Here is an 18,076-nt window from a genome sequence, read left to right on the forward strand (position 1 = left end):
AATAGGTTTTGTACTTGATTAGATAATGTTTTGGTGATGTTATAGAATTCTTTTTTTTTTTTTTTTTTTTTTTTCCCTGTGTATGAAGTATAGCTGCAGAATACAGGGAAGAATGCTCTGGCCTTTGAATTTCAACCTAATATTCTTTAATTGATTGGAGGGAAGTGAGGTCTCTGTTTTGCTATTTATGGGGAAATGTGGAGACACTCAGAAAAGCTTGCAGGTGAAATACTGAAACTCTGAGCTGTGAAACATCCCAAAGGTTCTGCTGGAAGAAAATAGCAAGAAATGCAGTGCTCTGAGTGCTCTTCTTACAGAACTGTGTATGAAGATGTATTAAAAACAAACAAACAAACAACCAGAACAAAATGACGCTGAATTATGATTTGGGAATGCAAATACTGCTTTTCACACTAATTATGCTTATGTTGTCTGGTACATAAAAGATAAACAATTTTAGATACGAGGTTACTAATTTTTTTTGCTATTTTTCCTGGTCTTATAGCTTAATATGAACTCTGCTCCGACTTTCATGCATTTTCCTCCAAAAGGTAAACCCAAGAGAGCTGACACATTTGACCTGCAGAGAATCGGATTTGCGGCTGAACAGCTAGCGAAATGGATAGCTGACAGAACAGATGTTCATGTAAGTCTTTCAACAATTTTAAAAGTTGGAGCCAAATGTATGTACCTTGGTAGTTTGAGACAGGCAGATGATAAATGTCATCTCCCCTTAATACCTGTTTTTCCCTCAAATGTGGAATCTTGACAGCAAAAAAAAAAAAAAGTAGTCTTGGTAGCTGAAGTTTGAAGATTGTTCTTGCTTTGTAAATTATGTGATAATTTCTAGATGAAGAGAAGTGGTGATATTGTGATAATTAGTTCTTAATAAGTAATATGTGCTTGCAGTGATACATAAAAATGAATCAAAGTAGCTGCACCTAGGTCTGTCACAAAGGCATATCTGTTTAAAATTATAATTATTACAATATATTATATATATACATATACTTCGTTATGTATGTCAGTTTCATTTTCTTAAGAGTTAAGAATGGAAATGTTCTGTATTTAAGTTTTCAGATCAGTAGCAAATTATTAGCGCTTAAAAACTGTTTTCCTATTACCAGAGCTAGTACTGTTTCTTCTTATTCATGGATACATTCAGTTATTAGTCTTTGTTAACACCAGACCTCAGATGTTCTTTGTTTGTCTATAATGAAGGTATTCTCCGTGTATGTATTTCTTTGTGATGTGTATGTTTGCATTTCTCTCTTTCAGATTAGAGTGTTCAGGCCTCCAAACTATTCTGGTACAATTGCTCTGGCTCTTCTGGTATCTCTTGTTGGTGGATTGTTATATCTACGAAGAAATAATCTAGAATTCATCTACAACAAAACTGGCTGGGCCATGGCAGCTCTGGTATGCACTTTTTCCATATGTATATGCTTCGAATTAGTTCCCTGTTTTAGCATATTTTGTTACTTGCACAGTAAAGTAAAATCTGTCAGTACATACATCAGGGTGGTACTAACTGATGAAGATTCATAACCTTAATCTTAGAGCTAACTTGTCAGCAGTGAATATCCATTACTAGGAATCATTCACTGAAAACTAATATTTTTCTTCAGTTGTTGACTGAAGATTATTGTTTGAACTTCAGCAGAAAAATATGTTTAATAGAAAGTGTTGCTGATGTTTCTTGTTATCATTCAACGTGCTTTTTGTAAAAGCAGTAATGTTATGGTAGGTTTAGTGTGGATACTGATGTCAGAGTATTGCTTTAGAGTAATGAAAGGTTAAGAAAATTAACAAAGCTTTTATAGGTTTGTAAGAAAACAAAAAGAAAACAGACAAAGATGGAATTCTTGCATAGTGGACTCACTTAACAATACATTGTTAAGCTGTATGAGAGATTTTATAGATCTGACTGAGGGAATTTTAAATTTAGCCAATGGATTGTTGCAAAGAGTCAAATAAATCAACAAGGCCATAAATAATAAATTAAGTTTGAATGTGCATTGGGCATAAACTGAAGTTCCATATGGAAATGGGAAAGAAAATCGTTAGGTTGAGAGTGCCTGAGTACTGGAACAAGCTACAACAGAGGTTGTAGAGTCTCCTCTGGAGATATTCAGAACCTACTTGGACACTTTCTTGTGCAAGCTACGACTCTTTATCCGAGGACTCTTGCAGAGGCTAAAACTCAGTTCTTCAAATGAAGAATAATTCTATTACAATCTGCATCAAATAGATAGTTGAATACATAACTAACTTAAAAACTAAATTAAGGAAGTTAATGCATCAATTTTTTTCTCAAAATATTTGCTGTTATCTCTAGTGCTGCTTGACATTTTACATCTGTACATACCTGTATACTACAGAGTAGGAAACTTCTAATTACAGTGAACCAGGCTCCTTTGGAGAGAGTCACTGCCTAAATGTAATCAGACATTTAGAAAAAAGCCAACACAATATTTGTGCCTTTCAGTACTTATCATTCTACTGATTGCATTAATGGGTAATGATAGAGTTTAAAGGAATAAAAGTGTCATCAGTGTGATTTATTGCTATTTCTAATACTACTTCCTGTAAAATCTGTTTGTTTTAAAGATGTGCAGCACTTGAAAAGGTATTTTAGAAAAACATATATCAGGGTAAATAAGAAGATAGCAATTAACTGTGACTTCAGCTATTTTTTTTTTAAACATCTTCATTACTCTCTTCACAATGTTTTCAAAGCCCCATGCTGAAATGTTTGAGCAATGTTTATCCAGTTACTGTGAGTCCTTTCAGTTTTAATCAGATCTATATTGACGTTCAAGTTAACACTGAAATTTCTTTTGGTGGAGTCAGCAGGGAGTTGAGATTTCAGGCTTTGAACAGATGACCTCAGATCCTCTGTATGTTCTGTGAAATGACTAGAATGAGTTAGGATTCATTGAAGTGAAAATGGACAGCCATTAGTATATTTATTCTAAGATATGTAATTATCATTGTCTTATGTTGGTACTTTTTTTCTATCATTGAAACGAACTTTACTAAAAGTTTTTTTAAGTTGCTAAAACTTTTTTTTAATGTTTTCTTTTTTTGTTGTTGTTGTTCTTTTGAAGAGCTTTTAATTTCCTAAATTCTGACAGTGTGTCTCTTCCTAAAAACAAAACAAAACAGAAAACAGAAAAAAATCACTGTATAAAGCACCTCTACGAGCAGAAGGAAAAAGAATACCGGAAATGTTGACTAGATTTATGTTTGATATGACCATCAGCAGCAATGAGTTGTCTTAGAAATAATATTTCCAGCAGAATTTTAATTGGAAAAATTTGGAATGCCATTCTTAATGGCACATGTAATGGTTTTGATAGGCTCAGAATTGAGAGAACCTTCATCTCATGCATTGATTCCAGCTCCAGTTAACACAAGACTCAAATTAGTTTTGTCCTGAATATTAAATTGAGCAGGAGCAGTGCCATTAGCTGTTTTCATCTCCTTGTGGAAGCACTGGAGACTCAGTAGTACCTTGTATGCCTTGGGCATTTTTACTTGAAACATTACCCAGAAGACTTCTAGAATGGCAAACGGTGGTGGTTGAGTACCCAGTATTAAAAAAAGTTACCTTTTGGAATCACATCAGAAATTTATCCCCTGCATTATTTTAGACTTTAATTCAATTCTTACGACTCATCTATGGATATTTTTCATTCTGTGTGTAGTGCAAAAATGAGGGATTTAGACTTCAGTCCTTATATATTTGCAGTCATTCATTTTATACTGAAAACAAAAGGCAATCCAGGTTCTTGTCAAGACTGTTCCTTTCTTAAGCAGGGAGCAAAAGGTCAGATGGTGTAAGCTGAGAAAATTTCTAACATTTTAGATAAGGAATTGCTACATTTCAGACAACAGTTATAGTGCTGAGAAAATATTTGTTCAATTGACTAGAATGTAGCAATGGGAGGGCTTTCCAAAACAATGTATTTACCAGATTGTCACCATGCTTTTCTGCATGTAATTTTCAGTTTCATTTTTGGTGTGTATTTCAGTTTTGCCTATGGTGTCTGTGAGGGCAAAGTCTGTGCTCAGAGTCCAGGACACCTGCCTAGGAGTTGATTCTTCTGGACAGAGGATGTCAGATCACTTCAAAGAGGAGATGAAGCATGTGTTTACTGTTGTCTCAACAGTTAGTGATTATGAGATATATGTTCTGTGCCAATACACTGCACAGTGCCTATATCATATAGTACATTCATCATCAGTTACAGCTCCAAAGGAACTTGAAGGCTGCTAGTAATCCTTTACCTCCTTCTCGAAATGAGGATAGATAAGCAATTATTTTTATTTCAGTATACGGAAGGAAAACAAGATCAGGTTCCTATACATGGGGACTCCAAAATCAGCAATTAATGCAAGTTATTAAAGCATTTTTTTTCCCCCGTATTTTGAGGTTTTTAGAGGTGCATGTCATGTTTAAATATACAGAAATGTCTTCTCTTTGCTTGTGTACTTGTAGTTCCTGTCCTTGAAATGTCTGTGCCTTGCTAAAGATTCTAATAAGTTATGGGTTGCTCTTTAGAAATTGAGTACAAATACTGCAGCCTTTTTTGAGTGCAAAAGGAAATTTAAACTGGGTAGAAGGGATTAAATTTCTTGGGAGCAGTGGTTGTGAGTTGGATAAAATTTACAAATGTAGAGTATAGAACTGGCTGCCTGGGTCTCTTCATTTTTGAAATTAGGCTTCTATTTAACTGCATTTATAAATGAATTTTCCTATTTTTCATGTGTTACAAAATTATCGCCATGTTTTGGGGTCTAAACCTGTAGAGAGATATAATGAGCTGCTTTGCATAGTATCTGCTAGCAGGAAGTTTTATTTCAAAATGCATGCCAAATGGCCTTTTAAGCCTCTAATACATTTGTTAAGTAAGTTGGCAGGTAGTGTTAAGCAATGTTTGTACCTCTGGAGAAGTAACACATCACACCTAAATTATTTGACAAAATTTTGAAAGTTTGAGAATAGTAGAGAGATTTTCTCCATGTACTTGTTAAGACTTCATCTTAATACTATTTAAGTGTTCTGGAGGAACCTTATGTGCTTAGTTACTGTGTGTCTACTCTTAAGAAACTTCTGGTACACCCAAATGCACCACTGGTGAATTCAGACCCTTTCCCTCTTATCAGAACTAAGGCTGAGATTTTTCACTGTGAAACCATTGAGAAAGTCTCCCACTTGCAATTTGTTCACAAGGTTCTTGAGCAGACAAACCTATTTATATATAAATGGTGCACTTATGGTAGTTGAGGTGAGCTTTGTTATGACTGAAGCTATCCTGTGGATATTTGGTCCTGGGACCATAAAGTGTTGAAACTAATCATTGGTCCTTCCCTCTCTGTACTTCTTTTGTTGATCATTCTGTTCCACACTTTGCTGTTACCATTTAGATGCAGATCAAGATAGCTAGATCAAGAAGCTCCTAAAATAGCTAAATCCTGAGCTCCCCTGATAATTGAGGTGGCATGCAGCTGGTAAAATATTCTGGGAGTATGATGAGGAGAGAGAAGGGGGCAGGTGTATGAAAGGGCTGTCCTTGGTGAGGTGTGTGGTACCATATCTGTAGAACTGGGTAAGTGAAGTTATAAATCCTCTTACATTCGTAGAGGAAAATGCCACAGCTTTAAATGTCTTTCTACACCTTTAATTCTTTTTACTTTTACAAGATCCAAGAACTCTGGAAAGGGACCATTTCTCTGCATATAAGTTTTTTCATTGTACCAATGTCATTGTATCAATGGCATTGTATCAATATGATACAAACCCTTAAGGTAAACATGAAAACATTAATCACGTTACAAGTCATTCATTGAACTGAGTTTGTAGAAGCTGGATCCAAAGAAACATCAAGTCACGGTAATGATAAGAGTTGTGAAAAGTTTGGATCCCTAAGCATGTGATCATATGGAAACCAAGGGGTTTGGAATGTTAAGCATGGGGTGTCACACTATCTATAATACACGCGTGAGTTCTAAAAATAGTCAGGTATGTTTCAGATTTACAAATACTAGAAGTCTGTAGATTCCATTTATAAATACTGTGGAACAGTACCTCAATGATAGCAATAAGAGAATATGGAGTGGAGCGAAATAAGTTTGAATGTCAAGTACTGTTTATAGTATACCAAATGCTTGCTTAAGGGATATGATGGAAATGCTAAAGTACCTAAAGTAGATTAAAAGGTTCTTCCAATTGTTTTCTCCTAGGTATTTTTTTTTTTGTTAGATGCTACCATGTTGTGAGGCTGTTTATTTTTACTAGCAAACATTAGAGAGCTTCAGTAATTTGAAAGAATTCTTAGTTACGAAGTTCATAATAAATAAAAACTGAGGTTTTTTCGTGTTTATGTATGGAAACAGATTTGACTCAAGAGACTAAATTATACATTTATTTAAGAATAAGTAAAATGTTCATTTTCATTAAAAAAAACAACAAAACAAAAACAAACAAAAAAAGAAACCAAATTGTTATTTTTTGATGTTTTTCTTTCCATCTGACTCACTCCTGGATTTTCATCTCTTACCTCACTTTCCATACCCTCTTCAGTTTCTACATTTTTACGTTTACGTAAGCGTATCTACTATATGATTCATCACCAAAATTACAGTATAAATTCCCAGCTAAAATGATCCGCAGGATTTTTCTCTTTGCCAGTAACTGAAGCATATAGTCTTTTCTCTTTATTGCATATTAATAATTAAAACATAATCTGTTTGCTGATAATCACTACCAATACGCTTTCATCTGCCATATTAATTACAATACTCTTACACTTCAAATCTTGTTATGTACAAAATGAATCACACCTTATATTTAGAACCAAGAATTTGTTCTTAGTGTAGTTGAAATCTAATGGCATATTCTAGGAATTATTATTAAACCAGATATGATAATTACAGAGGAAAAAACATTCTTTCTATTTTCTTTATACTAATTTAAAACTGTCAATTGTAATAACACATTTAAAATTGTTATGTACATACTTCTATTGTCTTTCCTTTCTGAATGTCATGAGTATTCTTCTGGTTCTCTTCAGAACTTGAGATCTTTTGTCTTTGGTCTGGGAAAAGGGATTATTAGGGTGAGTTTTCTGGGTTCTTCATTGGGAGGAGGATAATTTCTTCCTCTTTGCCGTAAGACCTATTTGAGGATACTTTAAAATTTTGTCCTTTATTCAGTGATCTGTGACTACAATTTAAATCAAAATTTACAGGATAAAGGGATGCATATCTTTTCCCTTTATTACCCCTAGGGCAGGTTTTCACCAGCTTCCTTGTCTCTGTTTTACCACTAGTGTCATTATGTGCCCCCTCTCCTACTATTCCATAGTGTCTTGTGTTACTCATATTGATGTCTCTGCTATTATCTCATGCCTACACTACAGCATTATGTTGGTCATAGCTAATTCATCCTAATGAGAGTAGAAAAACAAAAAAAAGTTGTGCACTACAGAAATCCTCAAAAGTAATATAGATTAAGCTTAACTATCTGATCTGTTTCCATAAAACCTGTCAAGATTCAGTCCTATGTTCTGAAGCTGGTTCAAAGTGTATTGCTAGAGAGTCCATACTGGATTTACTGGGATAAAGAGCTATGCTGGTTTAAATTTATTTTACAAATACATTGCTAAATATTGCCTCCAGAAAAGTTGAAGAGCTCTTCCCCACCTTTTTAGTAAAAAACAAATGTATCTTTTCTGGCTTAGCAAGCCATTCTGTTAAAAATAAATGAAAATTTTACATTTGTGATCCATCTGCTTATTGATATGACTGTACTGTGCTGGGGGAATACACATATACGGTAAAATAAGAATATACGTGGAAGCTGGACTAATTTATATTGAAGTTTTTAAATGATTATTTGTACTAATAAATCTTACATATGTTTCTAAATATCTAAATTTTTATCAGAAACATAACAATTTTTCTCATTTGATAATCAGAAAGTATTATACTTTCCTCTTTAAGATTGTTATAATGACTACTTCTATGACTGTCTGCAAGATGTATTTCACAGTTTTGATGAATTCCTAACCTAGCATCAGTGAAGGAAGTTTCCTTTTCTGTTGTCTCAACCATTGTATTTTGTCGTGGCTAAAATGACTCACAGTACACACAATGGGAATTTCTTAAATGGGTGGATAATTCTTTTTTTTTTTTTTTTTCTGGTGTGTTTTTATATTGTTTCATATAACTTATAGCAAACTGCTAAGCTAAAGATTTGTTGTAGAGGCAGAAATAACTTCATGAAAGGTTGCAGAAATCTTGAATTGCAGTTTTCAGTATATTTGCAATGAATGCCTTTCACAGTCATGAATGTTTTCTGCCATATGGGTATGTAAACATGGCAGTTCCAAGTGTACATAAAGAGATGATTACTTCAAGTCAGATTCTGAAAATTTGACTTTGTAAATAAATGATTGTATTGGTCTTCTGTTTTTCTAGTGTGTTGTATTTGCGATGACATCAGGTCAGATGTGGAATCACATCCGTGGACCCCCATATGCTCATAAAAATCCTCAGAATGGACAAGTGGTGAGTTAATTCCTTTAATTTTATTTGGTGGTGAATCTGTGACTACAGATATTTGCACTGTATCATACTGGGTCAGAGTCTGAAGTCTCAAATTCGAAGCATATTCTGTTACAGAATTTTTGGTGTTTTAGAAAATTCTGCTGTCTTTGATTTGAACAACGAAATTTCACAATTCTTTTATCACGTTCCCAGCTGCAGTGAATGTACTGTAAAGTGTTTCACAGCACACTGTTTCCATTGCTCAGTGATAAATGGATTTTGTCTTTTTTTGTCTTTTTTGTAGAAAAATACTCTCTCAATGTGAAAAACAATTCTTTTTTTTTTTTTTTTTTTTTTTTTTTTTTAATTACACAAACCTTTGGGATCTGTAGCCTTTTCCTCTTAAGCATTTTAGTTAGAAAAGATTACAGAAGAAACACATTAAAATATTTGCCATTTTCCATCATACCTGTCAGACTCCTGCTGAATGTTCAGAACTTTACGTAATGCTTTTTCCTGTACTTCATTACTCCTTCAATTTCTCTATCAGCTTCTTGGGAAGTTACCATTAATTGAACACTCCTGAAATTGATATCATATGCTGATTGAGCTGTCTTTGAAATAGTTTTCATCCTTGCTTCTTTCTGCTCATAAATTAACAAATGTTCATCAGAGCTCACAAGGAAAATCTCTTTGACTGCGTGTAGTTTCTGGTACTCTTCCTTATTTACTACTTTTCTAATAAATTGTTGTGAAGCTTAGGCAGGAAACTTTTCTGTGCATGTATGGCATGTTGAGCCGCATTCAGCTTTGACCAACACTAGTTAAAAGAGATTGGCTGATGTCTTGGAACTTAAAAGAAAATTTATTTTCTTTGTGTCTTATATTAATTGGGCTAGCAAAAAAATGATGGTTTGATTATGAATGAAATGATGGTGTGTGCCTCCGGTGGCGCAGCGGTAGAATTCCCGTTTGCAACACCAGGGGGCCCGGGTTCGAATCCCCCCCTGTGGAGCAGGGGGTAGAAGTGCCGCTCTGCTACACAGAGGGCTCGAATCCCGGGAGTTGGACTCGATGATCTCTAAGGTCCCTTCCAACTCGCACAATACTATGATATGATGATGATGATTACTGATCTGCTTTGTATCAGGATTATAACAGCATACTAAGATCTTAAAGTAACATGATTCAATCTGTCAACTTTCTTATGCAGAAGTAGAGCTGGTAATGTAGTAAATAATCTTTATAAAACACAGTTTATAAAAGTTTAAAATTTTTCATTACTGACTTGCAGTAATAAACTTATGAAGTTTTCCTATAGAGTGACAGAAAGAGAAATACTGCATAGGAAAAAGCACTGTTTCTCTTAAATTTGCTTGTTACAGAACCTGGGTTTATACACATAGAGACTTGATTCTGAAGTGAAATCTACCTCAAATCATTTAAAAATATCCCTTTTAACCTTCCTCAGTCTTTGCAATCTTGTTTTGGTTTTCATAATATGAACTTACATTCTCTGCGAGTGTCCAAAAAGGTGCTACTTTGGCAGTACAAACACAAACAACCAAATAATGAAAATAACTGTGAGACGATCATAAATTGTAGTTGCTGAAGTGCTATATTAGTCAACATGTATACCTAGCTATTTTTATTCCACTAGATGTCTTCAGGTAAGTTATTTTGATTCTCTGATTCACTTTCCACATGTTCATGTGTCAGTACTTTTATCTCCTTGGAGCTGCCTTGATCAGTAAGTAAAATGTCAGATTCTAAGAATTAAAATGGATATAGGTAGTAACAGGATCGCCAAGCTCCTGAGTAATTTAACATAGCGCTGACCAGTTGTGTTGCAGTTTAAAGCTCTGATTTTTACAAGTGCTAGAAGCTTAAGCATTTTGCAGACCATTACATGTCATTATTTCCAAAAAACATTTTCATTTTCCTGTTTCGTTTTATCTAACAGTCATCAACGTTCCTCTGAGTCTGAAGTCATAGAGCTGCTTATGTAATGCTTCTGTAAAATGTATTCAGCCATGATAATAAAATGTAGCATTGGTTTTGTATTGTTTGCAACTGTTATCTTTATATCTGAATGAAATTTAACTCATTGCTTTATTTCCAGTGTCCAGGACTTAGTACCAATTCCAAATTTTCATGCCAATTTTGTACAAGGATTTCTTGTATAAAGTACTGACAAACTGCTTTTAATAATCTTAACATTTAAACTCTTGTTTTCAAGAGAAGGCACAGAATATCTCACCAAGCTTGGTTGTTTTATTGTTAGATTCAAACTTCATAATTCTTAGTGTTTTGAATCTCATAAGAGTTAGTATTTCATTCTGTACTGTAGGGTCTAATATGCCACTGGTCTTTGAAGGGGATGATATTCTGTCTTCACAAACTGTTTCTTGCCTCAGGCATCACCATTTATTTGCTTAGTTCTTGTCACAATTTTAGTTGGCACTTCATTTCTCTTCCTTAAATTCCTGTATATATATATACATACATATTTTATTAAAGATGAAAAGACATTTGTTTGCTTTCCTTAAACAATGCTAGTTCTTAGTATCATTTTATTGTAGAAGTACTGCTAACATTTCTTAATTTTTTTTTTTTACTTGTTCTCTGTGTTTGTGATTCTTTGCTTGATTACCAAAATTATTTTTCAGTAATTCTGTGATTATATTCTTGGAATGAAGCTTTTAAGCCTTATTTCTGTAATTCCGAGTAGGTCTGTTCTGTGAAGTTGATGCACTCTCTCACTTAGCCTGTTGAATTGTTTCCTGTATTTATCCCTACATTCAGCTAATTTTAGTTTTGGGATTCATATACTGTCTTTCAGTACTGCTTTAGGTTGACCAAACGAGTTCAAACTAGTTGTGCTAGAAATCAAGACCTCTGTCTTGATGTTATCTGTTGTATTTTTTGATAACAAATTGAAGGACAAGATAGATCTAAAAATAATGAAAATGGTTGTGAAAACTTATAATTTTCCTTCATTATTTAGAAGAAACTATTAGAATTTGGAAAGTTTGTGTGGAGGGGGAGATACTGTATTTTTCTTGACAGATATTAGATGCCTTTCCTACACAAGTTGATGCTTTGTGAAACGGGTAATAGTTTTGTTTGCCATTATATTAATTGGATTCTTTTACCGTGTCTTGTATTTTCAAAGCTTGTTAAAACTGTTCAAGTGTAACAAAAAGTATGTTGTTAGGAAGTACTCTATATACATTTTGGTATTTCTTTTGACTAATCGGTTCAAATATAAGTATCTCTTTTACATTACAATATTGTTTAACAGTTTCAAAGCAGAAGATTTTTATCCAGGAACTGTCTTTAAAATGCCACTTTTCAAATAGTCTCCCTGATGGGGATGTCTAGTAACCTGTATGTTTCTGTAGTTAAATGAAAAATGTTTGACCTCTCTGATTCATTTTTCCATTTGCCAATGTAAAGATAAGGTACTCTGTGAAAATTTATGTTTGGACTAAGAAGATAACTAAATTCACTGCAGTTTTCTATAGCTAAGTAACAAAAAAATAAATGAAGAAATCATGCAAGTCCAATAAAAACAAAAGCAGGAAAAAACAGCAAAACAACCACCTGAACTATTTCTTGGAACTGTTGTTAGAAATACCTTCCCTCTCAAGCTCAGTAGTTCATAGTAAATAGTCTTCTTGCTTTCAACATTTGTCTAAATGTGTATGAATGCATATTGTATTTGGAATGTGTGTTTTTTTCTGAAAGTGACCACATTATTTGGTTCAGCTTCAATATATAAAAATGTCATTTTCTGAATGACAGAATATATTTATGTTGTATATTTGTATTTCTTTTGGATATTTTTTTTTAAGTTCAGACAGGTTATTGTCCCAGTGTCTAACATAAGATATCCTGATTAACCTTGTACCAAAGCAGTATTTTGGTACATCCATCAACAATAATCATAAAGGTACTACTGAAATTGATACTTTATTAATTTACTGGAATAGATAATTATGTTAATATACTTGATAGAAGTGAGAAGTAGGTTAGTTACTTAGGGTTTATTCAATGAAATAGATTTTCTATATTAATCACAACTGAATTTTCTCAGAAACTTTACCTAGTAAAGGGTTTCTCTAGTCTTTTCTTAAAATTTTCATCTTGATTCAGTAAAGAAAAACTTTAGCAGTGTGAGGAGCTAATGTAAAATAAAGCAAAGTATCAAGTAATTCTGTTAACATATCAGCACATTAAAATGAACAACACAGTAGTGTTTGGAAAACTATTAACAGATGCATCTGTCCTAATGTTTGGGTTGAAGGAGGGGTAGTCATAGTTGGCATTTCAATAACTTTCTGTATAACAACTATTTCTCCTTTGATATCAGAAAAGGGCGATGTTACCCAAAATTTTGCATGTGTTTTTTAATGTGGGAAGAGAAGAAGAATTTTCATGACAAAACTTTTCTGGATGAGAGATAAGAACTTCTAAATTATCAATTCTTGAAGCATACGTGCCGTAAAAGTTTAGATAGGCTCATTTTATTGCAGTACTGTATTTTGGCTCAGTAAAGATAGAACACATTCTCATCAAATAAAAGTGGATTTTGGACAATCAAGCAGGCAGCAAGCATTTTGTCATGATAAAATCCAATTAAAAAAAAAAAGGAACAGATTTTAATTGCTGCTCATAACAACAGAAATTCAATTTTAATTGATCAGTATTTTCAAGTAATAAACAGTTCTTCCCACTGCCCCCTTTTCTGTTAACTGTATGTTGATAGAGTTCTAGAAGCAATTCAGTTTCATTTGGAAAATGAACTGTTCTTTGCAGAACAGTTTTATATCAAAAATCAGATAAACTTCAACTATGTGAAGCTGAGAAGCATCTTCAGGTAAGATGACAGAATGATAGTGCAATAGAGAAAAAAAAAACACTTTTTTTTAATAAGAGAAAAACAGAATGATGCATGAAAAAACCTATTCATGTAGTCCTGCTGCTTATCAGAATTTACTGTTTTAATAAATTGAGCTTCAGAGCTAAGTAGGAATCTAGTTTTTCTCTCTTCCTGGTCTTTTCTGCTTGTGCCAATGTGAAAGGTAAGTGCTTCCCCTTAACTGAATAATTTTGAGTGGAGGATGCCTGTGAGGAACATCTAGGCAACCTGCTTGTTTGATTCTTGTGTGGTTGCTCAGGATATTGTCATAGCCCATTTTAAATGCATGCATGGGCAGAGATTTCCAAAACCTTTCCAGGCAACCTGTTGTAGTGTTTGACCATCCTCACAACTCATTATATTTTACCTTTTAATTTAATCTTTTTATCCTTCTAAACTTTATTTCCTTCAAGAACAGACATAGTAAGTTTTATTTGGTTCGGCAGATGCTATTGACTTTAATGTGATTAAACTTTGCCAAACAGTGCGCCTCTTCAGAGTTGTATCTTTTCTTATGTGGTGGCATCGTTATCTGGTAACAAAGATACTCTCTCTGGAAATGAGAAGATATTAAGCCTGGAGATTCTGTTCACTGTAGCTGAATTGAACTGTTCCTGTACTTTGAGACTGTTGTTCTAAAATCTTAGGAAATATTTTAAACAATTTTGAGGGAGCGAGGAAAGAAGAGAGGAAAAACTCTACCAGCATTCCTTGTTGCATAGCATAGTCTTATCCTACATCAGATTATTTTGCAAATATTTATGTTCCCTTACAGAAGATAACCTTTAACAAAAGGGTACCGATGTCCCTGTTGTTGTAGTAAAATTTCAACATTGTGTCATGATTTGAGTATCAAAATATGTTCTATCCTTCACAGACTTCCAGGGTTAAGGATCTAGTGTGTTCTTCTGTTGAAGAGCATTTTTGTCTGTGTATAGTTTTTTTGTAAACATTAATATTGTCATTTCAGTGTAGCAATGTTAGATTTCTCTTATGCCTGTGAAAAATGTCAAGAGAAAGAACAGGCATTTGAACAGCTACCTAAATTTTGCTGTGTTTTTGTTTTAATCTGGAAAACTACAGTTATTTACTACTTGCTATTTTGATATATATATATGTATATGTATATATATGAAGTGCTTTTTTTATAAGTTTTCAAGGAAACAAATTAGTCTGATCGGTTCAGCTCTCATGCCAATATTTATTCCTTTCTTTAGCTAATTTTTCATTTTTACTGACTGTTTCTGAAAGAATAAATAATAGAAGAAGACTAATTTTAAAGGTAAACTAAAAAGTTTTATTTTATACACAGATTGTACTTCTGGGTCTCTAATAAGCAATAGGATCCTGCGCTTCTGTAGCAAATACTTCTCTGAGTTAAAACTTTCCACTGTTTTGCGATGTCTGAGTGACATAGATGTATTGCCAGTAAAATGTTCTTTGTGTGAAAACAGAACTTCAAAACTGAGCTCTAGAAATATGCAGAAATATATGGCTATATTTGTACTCACAGCCATTTTGTGTAGCACTAATCTGGAGAGAATTTTGACTGTAATAGTACCTTGCCTTCTGAATGTGCATTTAACCAGAAGAATACTACAGTAAGTGGAAGTAGTGCAAGCACTGGATCAGCTGCACAGATTAAGAACAGATTTTAAGAATTGATTTATGAACCAGATTGAATTAAATACAAACTGTTAGTCATTTTGTATCTCAATAATTAATCACTTGTTTTATTATTTATTCTCTCTGGAAGATACAGAATCACAGGGACTTGGTGTAAGTGTATATACTACTGTAGGATCACACAGAGGGATCGTACTATGTTTATTTTATGCTCTATGAAAGTCTTTCCACTATCATAGAGTCATATCGTAGAATGGTTTGGATTGGAAGGGACTTTTAAGATTTAGTTCCAGCCCCTCTGCTGTATATAGGGACACGTCCTGCTGGACCAGTTTATTGGAAGCCTTATCCAGCCTGGCCTTGAATGCCTCCATGGTGGCATTCTGAGCAACCTGTTCAAGTTTCTCACCACCCTAACAGTAAAGAATTTCTTCTAAAATCTCCCTCAACCTTTCAAAACACTCTATTAAGTCTAGGACTACAAAAAACATATTACAAACCTTTAATATCTTGAAAAATATAAACAGGCTTTACTTTATTATTGCTTTAGCTATTCTCCTCCATTTCATTTCCTGTTCTTCCTGTTAAAATGTTTGAGTGCTTAATTTCCTTTCTAGAAGTAATGGCTTGGACCTTCATTAAAATCACTGTTACTCAGAGTCTTTTCTGTGTAAATTGAAGAACATACCTTCAAAAAGACATAGCAGATAGAATTTGGGATATGATGGAGTCCTGAAAATAGACGGATCAACTGAAATTGTAAACACAGAGCAATGTGGGGAAGGACACTTCCTATAGAATGGGTGTAATACCAAGTTAGCAAGTGCAGTCTAAATTTATAATACTGGTTTAAGTTTTTTCTTCTCCTTTGCTTCTCAGTGTTGTTAATATTGGACAAATGACACCATTTCATATAGCCCTGTAGTTCTAAGTGTGCAAGAACTCAGAAGCAGAGGGGGCCTTGTATGACCAGTCATGGGCAAGTGCATCTTATCAAAATCTTAAACTTAGATTTTGTTCCTCACGCTCATTTCAGAGCAACATTGTAGCACTTTGAAAATGAAAATGTTTTTGACTGATTTGCTATTTATTTGTCATTGTTTGCCTCTGAGTTGAGTTCCTTCTTGTCTCTTGTTTTATTTACAGATATCCTTCCCATCAGCCTTCATTTTCTAAAGCCTAGACAAACTCTTTTTCTCTTCTTTCCAATAAAATAGTGGTTTGGTTTTTTGACTTGCTTCCTGCCCATTATAGACAAATCCTGACTACAGGTTATGAATAGTTTATTAATATATATTGCTAGTGTGATTTATATCCTGAATCTGACTTAGCTTTCTGATGGATAGATCACAATAATGAAGACCATATACTCACTTCTTTCTGAGTTGTTTTTCAGATGAGAACATAATTTGTGGTAATCCTTCTCACTTCCCAAGCAGATAGCTTTCATTTTGTTCCCATGTAATGTAGCGTTGTTTTTAAATCTTCAAGCTGAATCTGTTAGTACCTGGTTTTGTACATAAGTAATCAACTTGATACTTATTAAATTACTCCCAAAATGCAGGCTTCTGTTAAATATTTCTAAAAGCCAGTTGAGCCAGTTATTCACTGTTCTATAATGTTTACTCTAAACCCATTTTTCTAGCTTTAAATGTAGCAGAATGAATTACTAAAGTCCAGATAAGTAATACCACATATGTTTGTCAAGGGGATTAGTTGCCTTATGAAACGTATTTTGTCTGCTGAATATGGTCTCAATTTCTTTGGAATAATTACTTCATCTCATTTTTCGTGTTCCTTCATATGTTTAATTGTTCTTAATTTCAAATTTATCCAAAAGCATCTCAAGTTAATGAAAACCAAATTTGCTTTCATAATCCATGTGTTTTTCGTGTATGCTAATCCATAGCTATACACACATAGCATACACGCTAGCATACCCTGATAGGCTCAGGATAAATATATTAAAAAGTAACATTACTTTTAGGCTTTAAGGTTTATCTACTAGTTTTGAAATTAGGCTTTTTGAGTTTGCCATTAGTGTGGCATAGGTAGATTCTGCCAGCTGAAAATACTTGTCTCCCCTTTATTCGTCGTTAGCATTGGTGAAGACAGGATTCAGAAATTAGGTCATTATCACCCTTTACTGCATATTAACTTCTTTGCTTGCTCTCTGTTTTAATGGCTGAAATGTGAGCTATCTCTTTTCATTTCATTTGCAGAGTCACCTCAGCTTACTTCTTGACAACTTTCATTTTATCTGTAAGCTTTCTGACCTTTTAAGAGAGAAATGTATTTGCTAGTCAGTCTCTTTTCCACTCTTTCTAAGGTCTGGTTCATTATTATTCCATTTGAGGTAATTAATTAGCAAGGTCTGGAATCCATTCCTGAACTGACATTTATTTATTTAAAGATGTGTGGGATTCAGATACAAGGTAGCTTGAGAAACTATAACTGTTAGTTTGTGATTCATTCAGTTCACCAAATGTTCTAGTATAGATGACTTCCCTCATTAATTTTTCATTTCACATGAACTCTTTTGAAAAATGAAATCATAAATGGAATGTTTTAAATGTTACTGCTCATCTTTTAGTCTAATTTAGTAAATTAACGTGGGTCATTTTCTTGAAATTTTTATACTTCCCGTGACTTCACAATGCCTTTTCTCTTATGAAAACTGTACTTAAGCAGTATTGCTTCTTGTTAAACTAGTGAGTGACTGAAGATGTAATCTACCAGTTGTCACGTACATATCAGTGATGCCTTCTGTTCTTAGGATCTGTTTCAATTGCTATGTTGAAAATTAGTCTTATGTCTGTAATAAGGAGGATAAATGCTTTTCAATTGTTCAGCTTTGTGATATCCTCCACCATGAATGGAGCCTGTGTTATCTGTTGGAATTTTTCTCCAGGGCCTGAAATGTTCTTTTGAACGTCAGCTTATTACTTTCTCACTTCTATTTTTCTGTGA

The 18,076-nt window shown here is 33.7% G+C and overlaps 1 protein-coding gene across 1 annotated transcript in view; it reads left to right on the forward strand.

Moving 5' to 3' along the window:
• Positions 1 to 18,076, forward strand: part of TUSC3 (tumor suppressor candidate 3) — a 101,005-nt gene that overhangs the window by 43,576 nt on the left and 39,353 nt on the right. Inside the window, exons 4-6 of the mRNA XM_072334654.1 lie at positions 506 to 646; positions 1,279 to 1,419; positions 8,488 to 8,577. Of these exons, the coding sequence (XP_072190755.1) occupies positions 506 to 646; positions 1,279 to 1,419; positions 8,488 to 8,577 (372 nt within the window). The remainder of the gene's footprint in view (positions 1 to 505; positions 647 to 1,278; positions 1,420 to 8,487; positions 8,578 to 18,076) is intronic.

Source organism: Excalfactoria chinensis, chromosome 4 (genome assembly GCF_039878825.1).
Source record: "Excalfactoria chinensis isolate bCotChi1 chromosome 4, bCotChi1.hap2, whole genome shotgun sequence".
In the NCBI taxonomy this organism is placed as follows: Eukaryota; Metazoa; Chordata; class Aves; order Galliformes; family Phasianidae; genus Excalfactoria; species Excalfactoria chinensis.